We start from the raw sequence: 14,517 nt of genomic DNA, 5'->3' as shown, positions 1-14,517 counted from the left end.
ATTTCATTTATATAGTGCCAAATCACAACAAAAGTCGCCTCAAGGCGCTTCATATAATACGGTAAAGACAGAGCGTCAGAAGAAAGAAAGGTGACTCAACGTGGCATCGTTTTGATGCCAGACAGACTGGTTTGAGTATTTTACAAACTGTTGACCTTTGGGGGAAGTATCCAGCACAATTATCTCTGCCTCTTAATGTCAGAGGTCAGATGATAATGGCCAACCTACTTTAAGCTGATGATAGGAAGGCAAAAGTAATTCAGTCAAGCGCTCGTTACAAACAAGGTATGCAGAAGAGCTTCAATGGCTTCCACAGTCAACAGATCTCAGCAGAGCTGACAAATCTGCAGCAACCGTGTGATGTCTGGGGAATGTTTCCAGCATCTTGTTGAATCTAAGGCAACTCTGAAGGAAATAGGGGATTCAACCTTGTACTAGCATGACATGCCATGACACGCACCTGTGACATAAGACTGGTAGTACTGAACTCTGTTTGTTGCAACTAACCCTCATCTGAGAACGTATCTATATTTGCTATATTTCAGCTGAAGGACAGTTTCACTGGTGCCTCTGACAGAGCATTAAAGTGTATTGTTCTTACATATATGAAAAATGTTTGAGGTATTTTTATTGAAAACAGCGTGTTTTTAAAAACAATGAGAACGGCTAACGTAGGTGGGGGACTTCTGTGCTGAGAACTGCATAAAGAGTGGTGAGAATGACATTTCTGCTGTGAGGATTGCATCAAAGTGATTGAGAAAAACGGTACTTTAGATCCCAGAGAAGATACAATAACACAGAGTCAGAAAGATACTTACAAAACAGGAAATAAACTTGACACAAAGCCTGTTTACTAAAACCTGCTAAATTTTATTATTACAATAAAAAGAAGAAAGAAACTGATTTTTTTTTAAATGCAACTGTAATGTTAGGTCTTAAAAATAATTAGGTATTAAAAACAATGAGATGAAGTTGGACAATAAACTAAAAATATAATGCAAAGTATGACTTGAGATTTTTTTTAAACAGTCACTTTTAATCTTTTTTCATTTCTTTATTGCTAGGTTTATTTATTGTCCATTGTATTCATCTTTTTTATGTATTTTACTGACCTTTTAAAAACTGGTATTTCTTCTCGTTTAACGTGTATTTTCTGTGTGTTATTACTGTCCTTTAACTGGAAAGCACTTTTGTCAACTATGTTGTTTCTTTTAAGTGCTCTGTGTAAGTGCTTTCCTTCGTACTACTAACTACTGGAAAAAATGCAAAGGTGGTAAAGGCAATAAAAGCATCTTAGATTAGATTTAGATAATTAAAACGAGGCTAGTGTTAAACAACAATAGCACTTATTATTGTTGGCTAAGTTTGGAAAAAGGTTGTTACCTTCCTGTTTAGCTCTTTTTCACTTGGTTGCCAAGGTGGCACGTCTGAAAAGCGTACCTGCGCCACACAGTAAACATACTTCTTTTTTTCTATTTGCCAAGAGACTGGGCTGAGTAAGAGAGAGGGGGAGAGAAAGAGGTGTTCATTGCAGCGCACACTCACTCACTTCTACTTCTCCCAGAAGAAGAGGGCTGCAGCTTCATCACCATGTCGCGGTTCTTGGTGAGTGATCGTCGGCTGATTCCTGCTGCCTCGTTATTTCTCCGCTCATTTGTTTCAGAAGAGCGGGGCTGCTGATGGTTGCCTGCCTGCACCATCCTCACAGCCCACGTCCTGTTTTCTTTATTATTATTAGCAAGCTTCTAACCGCAACAGCGACATCAGCACCATCACCACAGCTGAACTGCTTTTTTTTGTGTGTGTTTTTATCTCTGATGATTTCTGTTCAGGAAGAGGCGATAGGGTCTGCTTCGAAAAAATCAGCGGAAGGCGCTACTTGAAATAAATGGTCGCGGGTAAATAACAGGATACATGGAGATAACACAAGTCTGCGCCTGTGAGAAACCTGTGCAAGGTAAGAAGTGGATAAATGCGGTCACACTTCACCGTTTGTGTTTTATTCTACGCACAGATAGAGAAAACTTCCATAAAGACAGGCCCCTTCTTTTGAAAACAAAGAGCCTAGATGTGCACTTCAGCCAGGGGTTACACCTCACCTGGAAACCCCAAGGAGACACAGTCCACTGAGGATTTGCCTTCTGCTGCTTGCACCTGCAGTTTAAAAGCGCCTTGATAAACAGTCACATGTAATGCCATTATGGTGCATTTATTGCTCTTTCCTACACCTCTGCCAGTGCAGGGTTTATTGTTTGTTAAGCCTGGGTCCTCCATCTGCCTTTCAGGGAAATCCTCGGGAGGTCCCAGGAGAAGATGGAGACATTCTGGAGAAGAAAACCTCATGTTGGTAAGACTGATTTGTAGTTGTAATTGATTTCTTTATAACAACATTACAATACATTCCACAGTGAGGATGTCTTAAAAGTAGGACAAAAATGCAGTTAAACTGTGAGGTTTCAGGCAGGCGAGTTGCACATATTTTTTTTTTCACATAAGTGTTGTTGTTTTTTTTACTTTTAAAAGCAGAAGGCGGAGCTTGTGCCTTCCTCACTTCGCAGATGTTCTCTATGGTGCAGTGCTGCTTTGGAAAGATGGGAAAGATGAAATCTGAGGAAAAAAAGAGTGTGCACTTTAATATAACTTGTCTCTTTCTCTGTGCTGGTGTGCGCCTACGTTATCTGTGCTCTTCATGTGCTCTGTGTATGCAGATTGCATGTTTGTCATCTGCGGCATCCTTGAGCGCAACATTACACACATAACGCAAGGTGACCTTATGCTCCTTGCACTTTAGATGGGATTTCAATTCCTCAACAATAGGTGTAATTATCCTTTTAGGAAGAAAGATGTGGCATTGCTAGCGAGACAGCTCATCTTAATGCTTCCCGTATTACTGTTAGAGTCCTCAGAGTGACTGACTACCTGAAATATTTCCTGAATCATTTCACTGTAAGCTGTTCAGACTTGCATCTCTCTTTAAGTCCACTGAAATTCCCTGAAAATAAAATTGAAATATTTCCCTAATTATATGCTTAAGCAGACCAAATGGTTTGAACAATAGTGGCCTCCCTTAATAATTAAGTATCATAGTAAGTGATAGCAGGATGATCCCAGCTGTCGTGGTAGATGCTCTATCCTTTTGCAGCTCTGTGCGGGTGCGTTATGCATAATTCAACAATGTTTTAACCTTGTTTGGAAACAGCAGATCTGTCAGCGTACATGCTCTTTCGGGAGCGGCTTTGTGTGAAAAGTTAAAATGCTCTGATAAATGATCTCAGCATTTGCGGGAAATACACCGGCTCTTGTTTGAGAGTCAACATTTTTCACATCGAGACTGATTAGAAAGGGTGACCAGACATATTAATGACCCTTAATGCATTGTGTTTATGTATGAGCCATGAGAAGAATGTCAAAGTTGGGAAATGAAGTCTTCAGCTGTTGGGTAAGACGGGCAGGCCAAGACAAGGTGTGTTTGAAGTAGACGCACGCAAAAAGGCATCATTTGAAACTTTATCAAGTTTAGAGGTTTGTAGTTTCACTTGGCAAGTGCTCGATCCTGGGCGGAGACGCAAATCCCTTTGGGGTGGGTCAGGAAGGACATCAGACATTAAAATGCTGCCAAATCAAATATGTAGAGCTACCTGCTGCTGTGACCCCTTGTGAATAAGGGAGCAACTGAAAGTAGCTTTTACGAAGTCAGCCTTTTTTAATATGCCATGGTTAATCCCTTTATCCCTCTATAGATGTCACAAGTCTTGCTCATGAGAAGCATGGAACGCAGGATGAAAAGATGAGTGAAACTGCATGACAATTTCACTAAGAAGTGGTAGAGAAGGGTTTTTTGAGCTTCTGAGAAAAAAGGGTGTGCACTTTAATTTGATAGATTAGTTAAACATGTTGTATCATGTTGACTGATGAGCTTTTGAGGGGCTGGTAGGATTTTATTTCATTTTGTCAAAGTAAAGGCTTCCCTTTTCTCGTTTCCACCATCAGTGTGAAGCTAAGTGAACCGCTAGCGAGTTTTACATTAACTTACAAGAGCCTTTCTAGTCTTCTCACTTTACAGTTTCCAAGTGTGTTGGAGTAGCTGAATTTTTGCAAAGGAGTTTTTGAACTAAACTTTGCACAAAAAGTAGGGAAATTTGTGTTTGGTCAATTATTTCTTTGTTGTTACAATTCTGCTTCTTGTCAATAAATCTTATATCATTGGGAAGCCTGTTTATTGCCAGATTTGTATTTGCGGGTTGAGCAGCAGAGTTGAATGTGTGGGTTGTGCCCACGAAAAACTTGCCACATCTTCTCTGCCTATGCCAAACAGCTTATTCTGCTATTGACTCTTGTTTTGAGCTTCTGGTACCAACCCGTTCTCACTCCCAAAGCGCCATGATTGACTGATGTGCATAGCGCCCGTGCCACTGGACAATTTCAAGCCGGTGTTCCACAAAAACAAGTTGCACCATTATTTGGAGTGAGCCCTTCAAATTTATGACCCAGTTCTATATAATAGGGAATGTGACAAGCTGGAAGTGGGCTTCCCAAGAACATAAGAAGACTGTTTCCTCACCCTGTCAGCACCCTGTTGGCAGTCTTCCACAGATTTGCAATCAAGGTTTTCAGGACTATATGGTTAAAGGTCTCTACCCGGACAATCTGGAAAAGACCTCACTACTAGAAAAACAAGGCTTGCCATCCTTGGAGGCATTCTCAATGCAGAGAGATATCAAGTTGAAATCGTGCAACTAGTGGCAATCTCATATCTCCACAGTCTGGGACTGAAGTCTGTCCTTCAAGATGATAATGGGTCTCCCACAGATTGGGGTTTAACAGAGACTACCTCCAGAATTTGTGAGTGGAGAGGATGAAATTACCTGTCTGCAGTCCTGACTTCAACTCCATTGTGGGATCAGCTTGGGTGTGCGCTTCATCCCAGAGTGACCAACACAACCACACTGGCTGACTTGTGAAAAATGTTGGTTGAAGAATAGACTTCCATCCTACAGTGTGAGGAGAAGGTGCCAGGCTGTTGTGGCTGTGTCCTTCCACATCATGCTACTGAGGCTGCTGAGAATCAATAGCAGAATAAGCTGTTTGGCATTGGCAAAGAAGAACTGGCAAGTTTTTAATGGGCGTAACCCACATACTCAACTCTGCTGCTCAACCCAGCTTGTTCTTTACAAATGTGGCACTATTTAAAGGGGAATAAACAGCCTTTCCAATAATATAAAATCGATTTCCCAGAGCAAATTTTTTTTTTCAACAAAGAAAGTGTGTTTGAATCAACCAAACACAAATTTACCCACAATTTGGTGGGGGTGCTCCATTCAGCCTATAAAATTTCTTACAAGTACAAGATTTATTTGGAGCTAAAAATAAGGATGTCTGTTTTAATACATATAAAGATATGAATTAAAGATCTGTCTCCATCTTTATCCCTCAATGAAGCTCTTATTCAAAGTTTAGGAAATAAGACTTAGAACCTTATGTAGATATAGTAATCAAAGAAGTTGCTAACAATTTAATGGAGAAATAATTAAAAAACATGTGCTAATCAAAGAATGACCTCTTCTTGTACCAGCGTGAGAGTGAGCTCTCCATTGTAAATATAGTCAAACTTTTTTTTAAAAGGAGGTTTTATCAACCACAGTCAAGCTTCCTAAAGCTTAACTAAAAGTGGGACATTGCAACATCACGGGGTTTGCTGGCTTGATCATGTAATACTTTGTGAAATACTGCAATGTAGGAAAAGGTTTCATCATCCTTATCTTCAATAATCACCACACCAGAGGAACATGCTGGTGCTTGAAACAGTCTTTTACTTTGTCTCTTCATAAATAAATCATCCTTTTATTTGCAGATAAGTGAACCGAGACCTCTGTGTCCCTTCTCTTACAATAAATAAAGAGCAAAAGAAAAAAAATCAATCTAAGACAAATTACTGTGTTCATCTTGAGAATAAAAAAAAAAAAGAAAGATAAAATACACAGTTATGAAACTTTACCCTAAGCTAACTAAGCTTTCTTTAGGATTTTGCTCTCATTTCAAGAGGTGATTTGGAAGGAAAATAAATGTTAGGGCAGTCTGAAAGGAAAAAAAGTATTTTAGGATTTTAAACGGAAAGAAATATAGGCAAATGGTCAAAATCTCATATTGATGTTAAATTTGTTCTGCTATGTGTGTGAGAGGCAGACTTTAGAATAAGGAGCTCTTACTTTAAGTTCTCCTTTCCTCTGTGTTGTCTTCTCTGTAGAGAAAGAGCGCCGCGTGAAAGCCAACGCGTGGGACTACAATGACAGGTTCTCTTATGCCGTAAGTTACCTGCATTAAATTTGCTTTAAGTGTTGGCTGTGGGGTTTCATCGGCGCTGTTTCTAATGATGTGAATCTTCAGGATAATCGCATCAAAACCTCAAAGTACAATATCTTCACCTTCCTGCCCATCAACTTGTTTGAGCAGTTCCAGAGGGTGGCAAACGCTTACTTCTCAGTGCTCTTAATACTGCAGGTAGGAAAAAGTGCTACTGATTGTGTCATTAAACTATAATTTGATTGATGTAGGAAACAAAGAGGGCTAATGCAAACTTTGTTCACAGCTAATTCCAGAAATATCCTCCCTGTCCTGGTTCACAACCATCGTGCCTTTGGTTTTTGTGCTCGTGATCACGGCTGTTAAGGACGCCACAGATGACTATGTTAGTTTCATTGTTTATCTCTTACAATTTGTTTGAATGCTATTCTTTTTACGTCTCTTCTTCAAATTTGTAACCCCCTTTTTTAAAAATTTCAGTTCCGATACAAGAGCGACCAACAAGTCAACAACCGGCAGTCACAGGTTCTCATCAGAGGAAGGTACTCTATGACGTTGTCATTTACACACCCAGTTCTGAAAAAGTTGGGATGTGTATGTAAAATGTAAATAAACAGAATGCAATAAAAACCGATCAAATGTTTCAGCTGAGAAAATATTTAAGAGGAAACTTTAAGAAAACAAAACAAGACGGTGTCGAATTTGATGACAGCAACAAGGATAAAAAGGTTATGACGGGCTGTGTTTACAACTGTGTAGCATCCACTCTTCTGTTAACAACAGTTCATAAATGTCTGGGAAGTGAGGAGTCCAGCTGATGGACTTTCGGGAGAGGAATATCCCATTCTTGTCAGCTTTGTTGTATTTTTCAATTCATAATGCGCCAAATATATGAAATTAGTGAAAGGTCTGGACTGCCGGCATGCCAGATCAGCAACCCAGACTCTTCTATTATGATGTCATGCTGTTGCAGCAGACCTTTATGTATCTTTCAGTCCTTCTGTTGCCTTTCCAGATGTGAAAGCTGCCAGTTCTATAGGCACTGATGCGCTGCCATCAGAGATGCATGCTTTTGAACTCAGTGATAACAAGCCGGATGGTCCCTCTGCTCTTTAGACCAAAGGATGTGGCGTCCGTGTTTTCCAAAAATAATTTCCATTTTTGATTCATTTGACCAAAGAATAGTTTTCCACTTTGCTTCAGTCCATTTTGAATGAGATTTGCCTCCAAGAGACAGAGGCGTGTCTGCTTCGTGTGATCGAGCTTTAACCTGCATTTGTGGGTGATACGGTGAACTGTGTTCATAGACAGTGATTTCTGGAAGTGTTTCTGAGCCCACACAGTGACCTCCATGAGAGAATCACACCTGTTTTAATGCAGTGGCATCTGAAGGCCTATAGATCTCAGACATACAGTATTGATCTGTGGCCTGGAGATTTCTCCAGATACTCTGAATCTTTTGATGATATTATGTGTGTAGATGATGTTAAAGTCTTCACAACTTTATGTGGAGGAACATTATTTTTAAGTTTTTTGTTATTTTTGTACTTTGGTCAACCTCCGCCTGTCTTTACTTCTGAGAAACTCTGCCTCTCTAAGATGTCTTTTCATGTTACTGACTTGCTGCCAAATCAAAATCTTCCTCCAGCTATTTCAGTTTAGCACCACTTACCTCTCTGGCCTTTGTTGATCACATCTTAAGTTTTTTAAAGACGTGTTGCTGACACTGAATTCCAAAGAAGCTAATATTTTTCATGAAATACAAAAATGTTTCAGTCAATCCTTTATTTACCATGGGCACCTTTGAGCACTTATTAAATAACTGTAACTCTGTTACTGTTTCTGCTGGAGACAAAAGTCAAACTGTTTCAGAATGAAGAGAAGACATGCTTTATGGGGGGATTTGGTGTATCGTGGTAATATGAGACATTAATAATGGACTGCTGTCTTAACATGGACAGGAAAAATCAGGTCTGCTTAGATTTTACCACGTGCACTTCCCATTTTGGAATCATTGCATTCTGTGATTATTTACATTTTGGGCAGCGTCCCAACTCAACTCTGGAATTGGATTTGTAGATGCTTTCCTGCAGAGGCTACATTTACAGCTATTCCTAACCTTTTGTGTTTCCTGTTTTTCAAGTTTGCAGAATGAAAAATGGATGAACGTTCGAGTAGGGGATATCATCAAACTAGAGAACAATCAGTTTGTTGCTGTGAGTAAAGCATTGCTACGACACTGTCACACTACATGCTAGACTGTAATATCAGCCTTTTAGATTAACATATAGTAAAGAAAATAGGTTCTTTTGGGAGAAATGGGGCCAGTTAAGTGCTGTTGCAGGTTCAGTGATGCAGAAATTGATTTATTGCCTTTTTTTCCACTGCTGAGTATTTTGTATTGGATTCACACACAGGCAGACATCCTCCTTCTCTGTAGCAGTGAGCCTTATGGTCTGTGCTATGTTGAGACTGCAGAGCTAGATGGGTAAGTTCTGCGCAAGGTATGAAAAGTAAGATGGGAGCAATTGCACAAGACATTCATATGAGCACAAAAAGTGCATGCGTATATTTAATTTGACGTTTAGCAAAAATAGCCAACTTTTCTTTGTCTTCCTTTTTCTTCCCTCCAGAGAGACCAATCTAAAAGTCCGTCAGGCTTTAACCGTTACCTCAGATTTAGGAGACATTTCTAAACTGATGGACTTTGATTTGCCAAGACTATATATCACTGAACTGCATGCACCACAAAGAAAAAAGGCTTACCTAAAGAGGGAGTACTGTGGTCTAACAAACATACTGAATGAGCAATCCCTCATAACAATCCGCATTCTGCAGGGGGAGAATTAGCCTACATTGCTCAAGCTGAGGGTGGAAAGATGGTTGAGAATGAGTGCTACAGACATTCTTGGAGTGCAAATGTCATCATGATGGCCTGACCATGGGTCCGCAAACTGACAGACCATCATCTGCATATGGCCTCCAGGCACGCTTGTGGTCCCATGTCTCTCAAGAAAGAGGCAGAGAGAGAGAAATCTGCAGTTGTTTAAAGGTTGCATAACATGATATTTGGAGGTGATCTATTCCTTCGAAGGTCTGTGGCAGTGGTGGTGAGGCAGTGGTGGTTGCGGTTGGGCTAAAAGATTCTAATCATGTACCGACGCCGCGTCTACTGCTGCTGAAAAGGTGTTAAATTTCCCTGAACAAAAAAAAGCAACAGGACAGAAATTAAAATGTGAATCGCTGAAATATAAAAGGTATGAATAATAGAATCAATAGTAAGTAATAGAATAGAAGTAATAGAATCACTTACTGTGAACATGAAGGTGATGTAATGTACAAATGCCATCGAGCTGCAGAAGAACTCTTGAGACTGAGACATGTTTGCAGACATCGATTTATGAAATATATGGTCATATAAAAAAATATGAATACCTTCTTTCAATTTTAAGGTTTTAATAATAAGGGCATCATAAAAATCATTTGATCTTAACTTAAGTTAACGAAGCTTCAGATAAACAACAGCCAGTGTGAGGGGAAAAAAGAACACAAGTACACCACTCCTGCTTCCAAAGGAATTCAGAAGGTAAGTAACAGCCATGACCTGCGAATGTAATACACTTGAATAACTGATCATAAGCGTGTGGTCACCTCTTTAAAAGCTATAAAACTCAATAATCTCGTTAAATGTTTAAAGTTCCATGAAGGGACAATTAGAAAAGACTGAACACATGTGGCATATTTGTAAAGAGGAAGGCGACTTCTTTCTAAGAAAAACATGGACTGGACCGATTCTTATTAGCGCTTTGCTCTCTCTCCCAGAGTACTGAGAGCGCTCTATACCAACATCCCCACATTCACCCAATCTCACACTGAGTGCTTTTTAACTACATGCGTTGGAGAGCAAACTTTCCCAAAAAATTAATCCCATTACTTTACTAATTACTTATTTTCAAAAATAATTAATTACTTAGTTACTTAGTTACTTTTTAAAAACACGATTACAACCTGAATAGGTGATAAAGCGATAGATCTTTCAGCCAATTCTACTTTTCTGCAATCTATCACTACAAAATGTAATCAAATGGAAGAGCCTCTTTTTTAAAACGTGGTTTTATTAGTTTTAATCTTCTATTTTATGCATCAAGCAAATTTAATTATATGGCAATATTCTCTGACTGGAAGAATTTGTTTAATATTTAAACCGTATTTTCTGCACATTCCAGCACATAAAATAAAATATTTTTTGTGTTTACACTCACTCTTTCAAATAGATGCAAGTAAAACACAGCAGAAAATAAATAAAGTCAAAGACTCAGCGGTCCTGTTGCTCTATTTTCACCTGTAAAGCAGGAGTGGGGTAGGCGGAGGTTTACCCTGGTGCAGGTGTGCAGCGGTCAGTTGAAGAATCCGCGAGTTTCTCTGTGAGTTTCCCATTACGTCATAGCGCACTCGGTGCTTGCTCGGAAGTTTAGGGGTTTTTCGCTGTAAAAGAAGTTTTCTTCCCACGCACAGCGGAGACTAATGTTTTTGTCACTTTTTATGGAATCAAACTCAAAGTAAGGTCAGTACTTCCACGCTTTAAACGCTGCACGCTCATACTCTCTCCCACACTCATATGATCCATTGTTGATCTGCACACAGCTGTTGTCACGAACGTCGCACTCGCTTACGTCACTGTCATGAAACATTCTGCAAAAAAATCGTTTTTGCAATAGTAATCCCTTACGTTACTCGTTACTGAAAAAAGTAATCGGATTACAGTAACGCGTTACTGCCCATCTCTGGTCCTGATATGTAAAAGCTTCACGACTGTGTATGCATATATACTTCCACTCTTTCAGTGCCCTTCATTGTTTTTTTTTATAAGTTACAAATGTGTGGCCAACAGTTCAATAACAGAAGCAATCTTGGTTGAATGATGTTACTTTTTTTAAATTCACAAAATGCATACAAATACAGACAAATGTGACAACATTAATGCTGGGGTTACGCCACGATCACACAGTCACAACATCCAAGTCTCGTGTAGTGCCAAGGCTTGAGCACACAGTGAAATATTGAAAACTGATGTCTAAGCCCTTGCCACTCAAGTTGATGACAGAATATTAAATGTCTTTTAAATGTGGTTTCATTCAGCATTTATTCTGTAACACAATCTCTTACTGTGGCCACTCATTAACTAGGGGTTTGGCATTAGAAAATATTTCTCCAGATGAGGACAGCATGTACGTCATATTTATAAGAGATCAAACATGATCCCAGTAATAATTAACACAAAAACTTAATAATGCAGATGATGTGGAATTATCAAAGATCTGGCAGTGGATTGTCGTAGAACAATATGGAGTCATAAAACTCTCAGCAAACTTCTTCTCAGAGTCCTTATCAACTGGCCACACAAAGCTATCTTTAGTAGACATCCACGTAGCGTGAGACTTCCATAAACCAACCATTGTTCATTAATTTTCTTTCACTTCAATTATAAAGGAATATTGTTTTTTTTTTCCTAAAGCAAACTATTAGGTGCTTCTAATTTTAAAAAAAGTTTTATATTCATAGTGTATTGTAGTTTTACGTAATTGGGGTTATAATTTTGATTGTGTACTGTAGATGTAAAAACCCAACATGGGTCAAAGGTTGGAAATCAGCAACAGCCACAAACTTTATGTGCAGCACATCAGCGACATGCCCCATATTGGAACTGGGTTAACTGCATTGGCCCATGTTAAATAAATAACTTGAAATGAATATGAGGGGTGTGAAATTCCCCAGAATCATGGCTCACTAATTGGTTTTCGCTTCATTCCTTGGTTTTTCTTTACATCAGATAAAGAACATAAAAGAGGATATTTTTGTGTTATCTGCCTGCCTGATGGTAATTTAATGACAGCCAAAAGAAGGTAGCTTTAATTAGGCTGTAAATTCTTATTATATTTATAGTTAACTCATTACTGATCCTGAAACATTACAGCACATTTAAAGACTAGCATGCTTTAAATGTGCATGCCAGGTTTCTTGTGGGTATCATGGGACAGGAAGCTGGAACTGCAGTATGATATTTCAGATGTAAATTTTGGCCTGTGCATTGATTTTCTTTGTTTTTGCTTCTTCCTAGTAACACTTTATAAAATAGTATTTACATGTTTAACTGGCTTTAAAAGCATTACACCAAAGGCTTTCATTTGAAATTTTCAAAATCGTCCTCTTTGCTTTAACAAGAAGTCTCTTATTCACATGTCTTCATCAGACAGAGGAATGTGATGCTGATGCTGAACCCGGGTGAGCAAAGGCTGCTGTCATCATAATCGACCTAGTCAGAGATAGGAGCATGTGTCATCGGAGGAGGACTTGAGGTTATCTCAGTTTGCCCTCCCATTTTCTCTCTATCACATTGTCTATCTTTTCAAGTCTCTTTTTCTTGGCTGCCCACCCTGCTCCTGCTTTACTGTGAGCAAACAGGTACTTCCCTCAGCTGCTGTTATCTCTAAATGTCAATCAAATGGAGAAAAGAACCACAGGCAACACATTTTAAACAACCACAGGACGCAGGAGAGGTGTTCCCCATGCCTTATTCAATTAGGAACCCCCTTTAAATTTTAGAATTAAAGGAAACGGAAACAATCTATGGCACGACAAACTGTGAGTGGAATACATACAACATCAGGCGGCCACCTAAAGAACATGTTCAAGTAGCTCCATGTTCGACCAACATGTGAAAAATGCATCAAAGTAGAAAAGCCATTAATAAGCTGACAATTATTGCCAGGGGCACAGTGGATAGAGCTGTCAGTGGATACAGCACAACACTAGATACATGGCATGTTGCAGGGCAGCCATCATTGTCCTATGGCCTTGAGAACCACAAGGCCACAGTGGAGGTGGTGGAGGACGGCTTAATAAATCAACTGAGAGGCTGTTTTTATGTGGGGCCCAGCACTACATGCTTTTATCTTTAGTATTTAACTACTGTGAGCCTGGTAGATGCAGGCAGTAAAAAAGAAAGAGGTCTGATAAACAGTGCAGAGGGCACTTCAGTAATCTATCACAGCCACATCTGGGTTTGGCCTTTTACTGTCATGCCAGCAAAAGCGGGAGATTAAATACACCATCAGCCTGTGTGATCCCAGCCCATGAAATTGTACAATATCAAGGAAGTGAGCATTAAAGTGAGAAAGTAAATAATTAAATAAATAGTTAAGACAAAATAATTTAAAATGCTTGAAAAACTTGTGCATGAAGTTTTATCCAATGACTGAATCAAATCTTAAGTCATTAAACCTACTCGTGCAACAAAACCTTAATTCAAGGTGTTGTAGTTGACCGTATGAATGCTTTGGGCCACCAATTCAAATGACAAGGCAACATTGTCAATTAAAGTTTAATTTAATGACCAGTTCTTTAATTTTCTTTTAATTTCTTATAAACATCAATTTTTTTTAAATAGTTGACAAAGAAATAATAAAACTCTGCTGTTCTTTTGCATGAATAATTCAGCTGCATATGAACACTACACAATAGCCCTCACAGATACGTACTCCTTCATCACATCTCCAAAAAAGTCCCGATGGCAGTCTTACTAAGTCCGATATGTTCATATTTAGTTGACATTTATATTATGCTTCACTATTGCCAAGTCTGAACTCCGTGAGAGATGACTTTGCACGTCTCTTTTGTGCCCTGATGAGTCGCGTAGGTCGAGGACAACACACCAAACGGTAATAACACACACATAATGACATTTTGTCCCACAAAATCCATTTCCAGTGTCCAGTAAGATGAACACATTTGTCTTTAATGCAGTTTCCTTAATTTTAATCCAGAAGAGAAAGCTAATTTGCAGCCTTTTTGTGAGTAATAGGGTAGAGGCATGAAGCACGCATAAGCACAGCGAAAGCATCCGTCTCTTATAGCAGCATAGTGGCGGAAAGAACTAGACAGTGCTCATCTGTCCTGTGAGGGCAACGTAATGGAGCTGGTTAAACTTATTACAGTCAATCAACCAAGTGATTTCTCACAGATGCTAATCTGAAAGTGCTGCTGACCCTTTACCTAGATAACTTGCCTGTTTGATTTGACTGGACATGGTCTGAGGTGCTGTCCCCTCTCCGTCATCATCACAGCTTTTCTTGCTAATCTACTAGAGGAGTTATTAATTATTTTTCACACTCCATTTTCTCTACATTTCACTTACTGGCCATGGGGTGATCGTGGCTC

At 39.2% G+C, this 14,517-nt stretch overlaps 1 protein-coding gene across 1 annotated transcript; it reads left to right on the top strand.

Annotated features, from left to right (window-relative positions):
- Positions 1-1,505: 1,505 nt before the first annotated feature.
- LOC113024955 (probable phospholipid-transporting ATPase IM) lies at positions 1,506-9,150 on the top strand. The gene is made up of 10 exons (XM_026172258.1): positions 1,506-1,605; positions 1,833-1,957; positions 2,286-2,347; positions 6,245-6,303; positions 6,385-6,498; positions 6,587-6,685; positions 6,781-6,842; positions 8,444-8,516; positions 8,718-8,788; positions 8,934-9,150. Exons 3-10 carry the CDS (start codon positions 2,314-2,316, stop codon positions 9,148-9,150), a joined length of 729 nt encoding a protein of 242 aa, XP_026028043.1. The 5' UTR covers positions 1,506-1,605; positions 1,833-1,957; positions 2,286-2,313.
- The last annotated feature ends 5,367 nt before the right edge of the window (positions 9,151-14,517 follow it).

Source organism: Astatotilapia calliptera, chromosome 7 (assembly GCF_900246225.1).
Source record: "Astatotilapia calliptera chromosome 7, fAstCal1.2, whole genome shotgun sequence".
NCBI lineage: Eukaryota > Metazoa > Chordata > Actinopteri > Cichliformes > Cichlidae > Astatotilapia > Astatotilapia calliptera.
Note: the sequence above shows the minus strand (reverse complement) of the source record. Positions and strands in the feature narration are given on the sequence as shown.

What these genes read in the sequence shown, in the direction of transcription:
- LOC113024955 (XM_026172258.1), top strand. Translation starts at nt 2,314, where the DNA reads ATGGAGACATTCTGGAGAAGAAAACCTCATGTTG. An exon ending in ATGACAGGTTCTCTTATGCC is followed by an intron (nt 6,304 to 6,384) that starts GTAAGTTACCTG and finishes GTGAATCTTCAG; the next exon opens with GATAATCGCATCAAAACCTC. An exon ending in CAGTGCTCTTAATACTGCAG is followed by an intron (nt 6,499 to 6,586) that starts GTAGGAAAAAGT and finishes CTTTGTTCACAG; the next exon opens with CTAATTCCAGAAATATCCTC.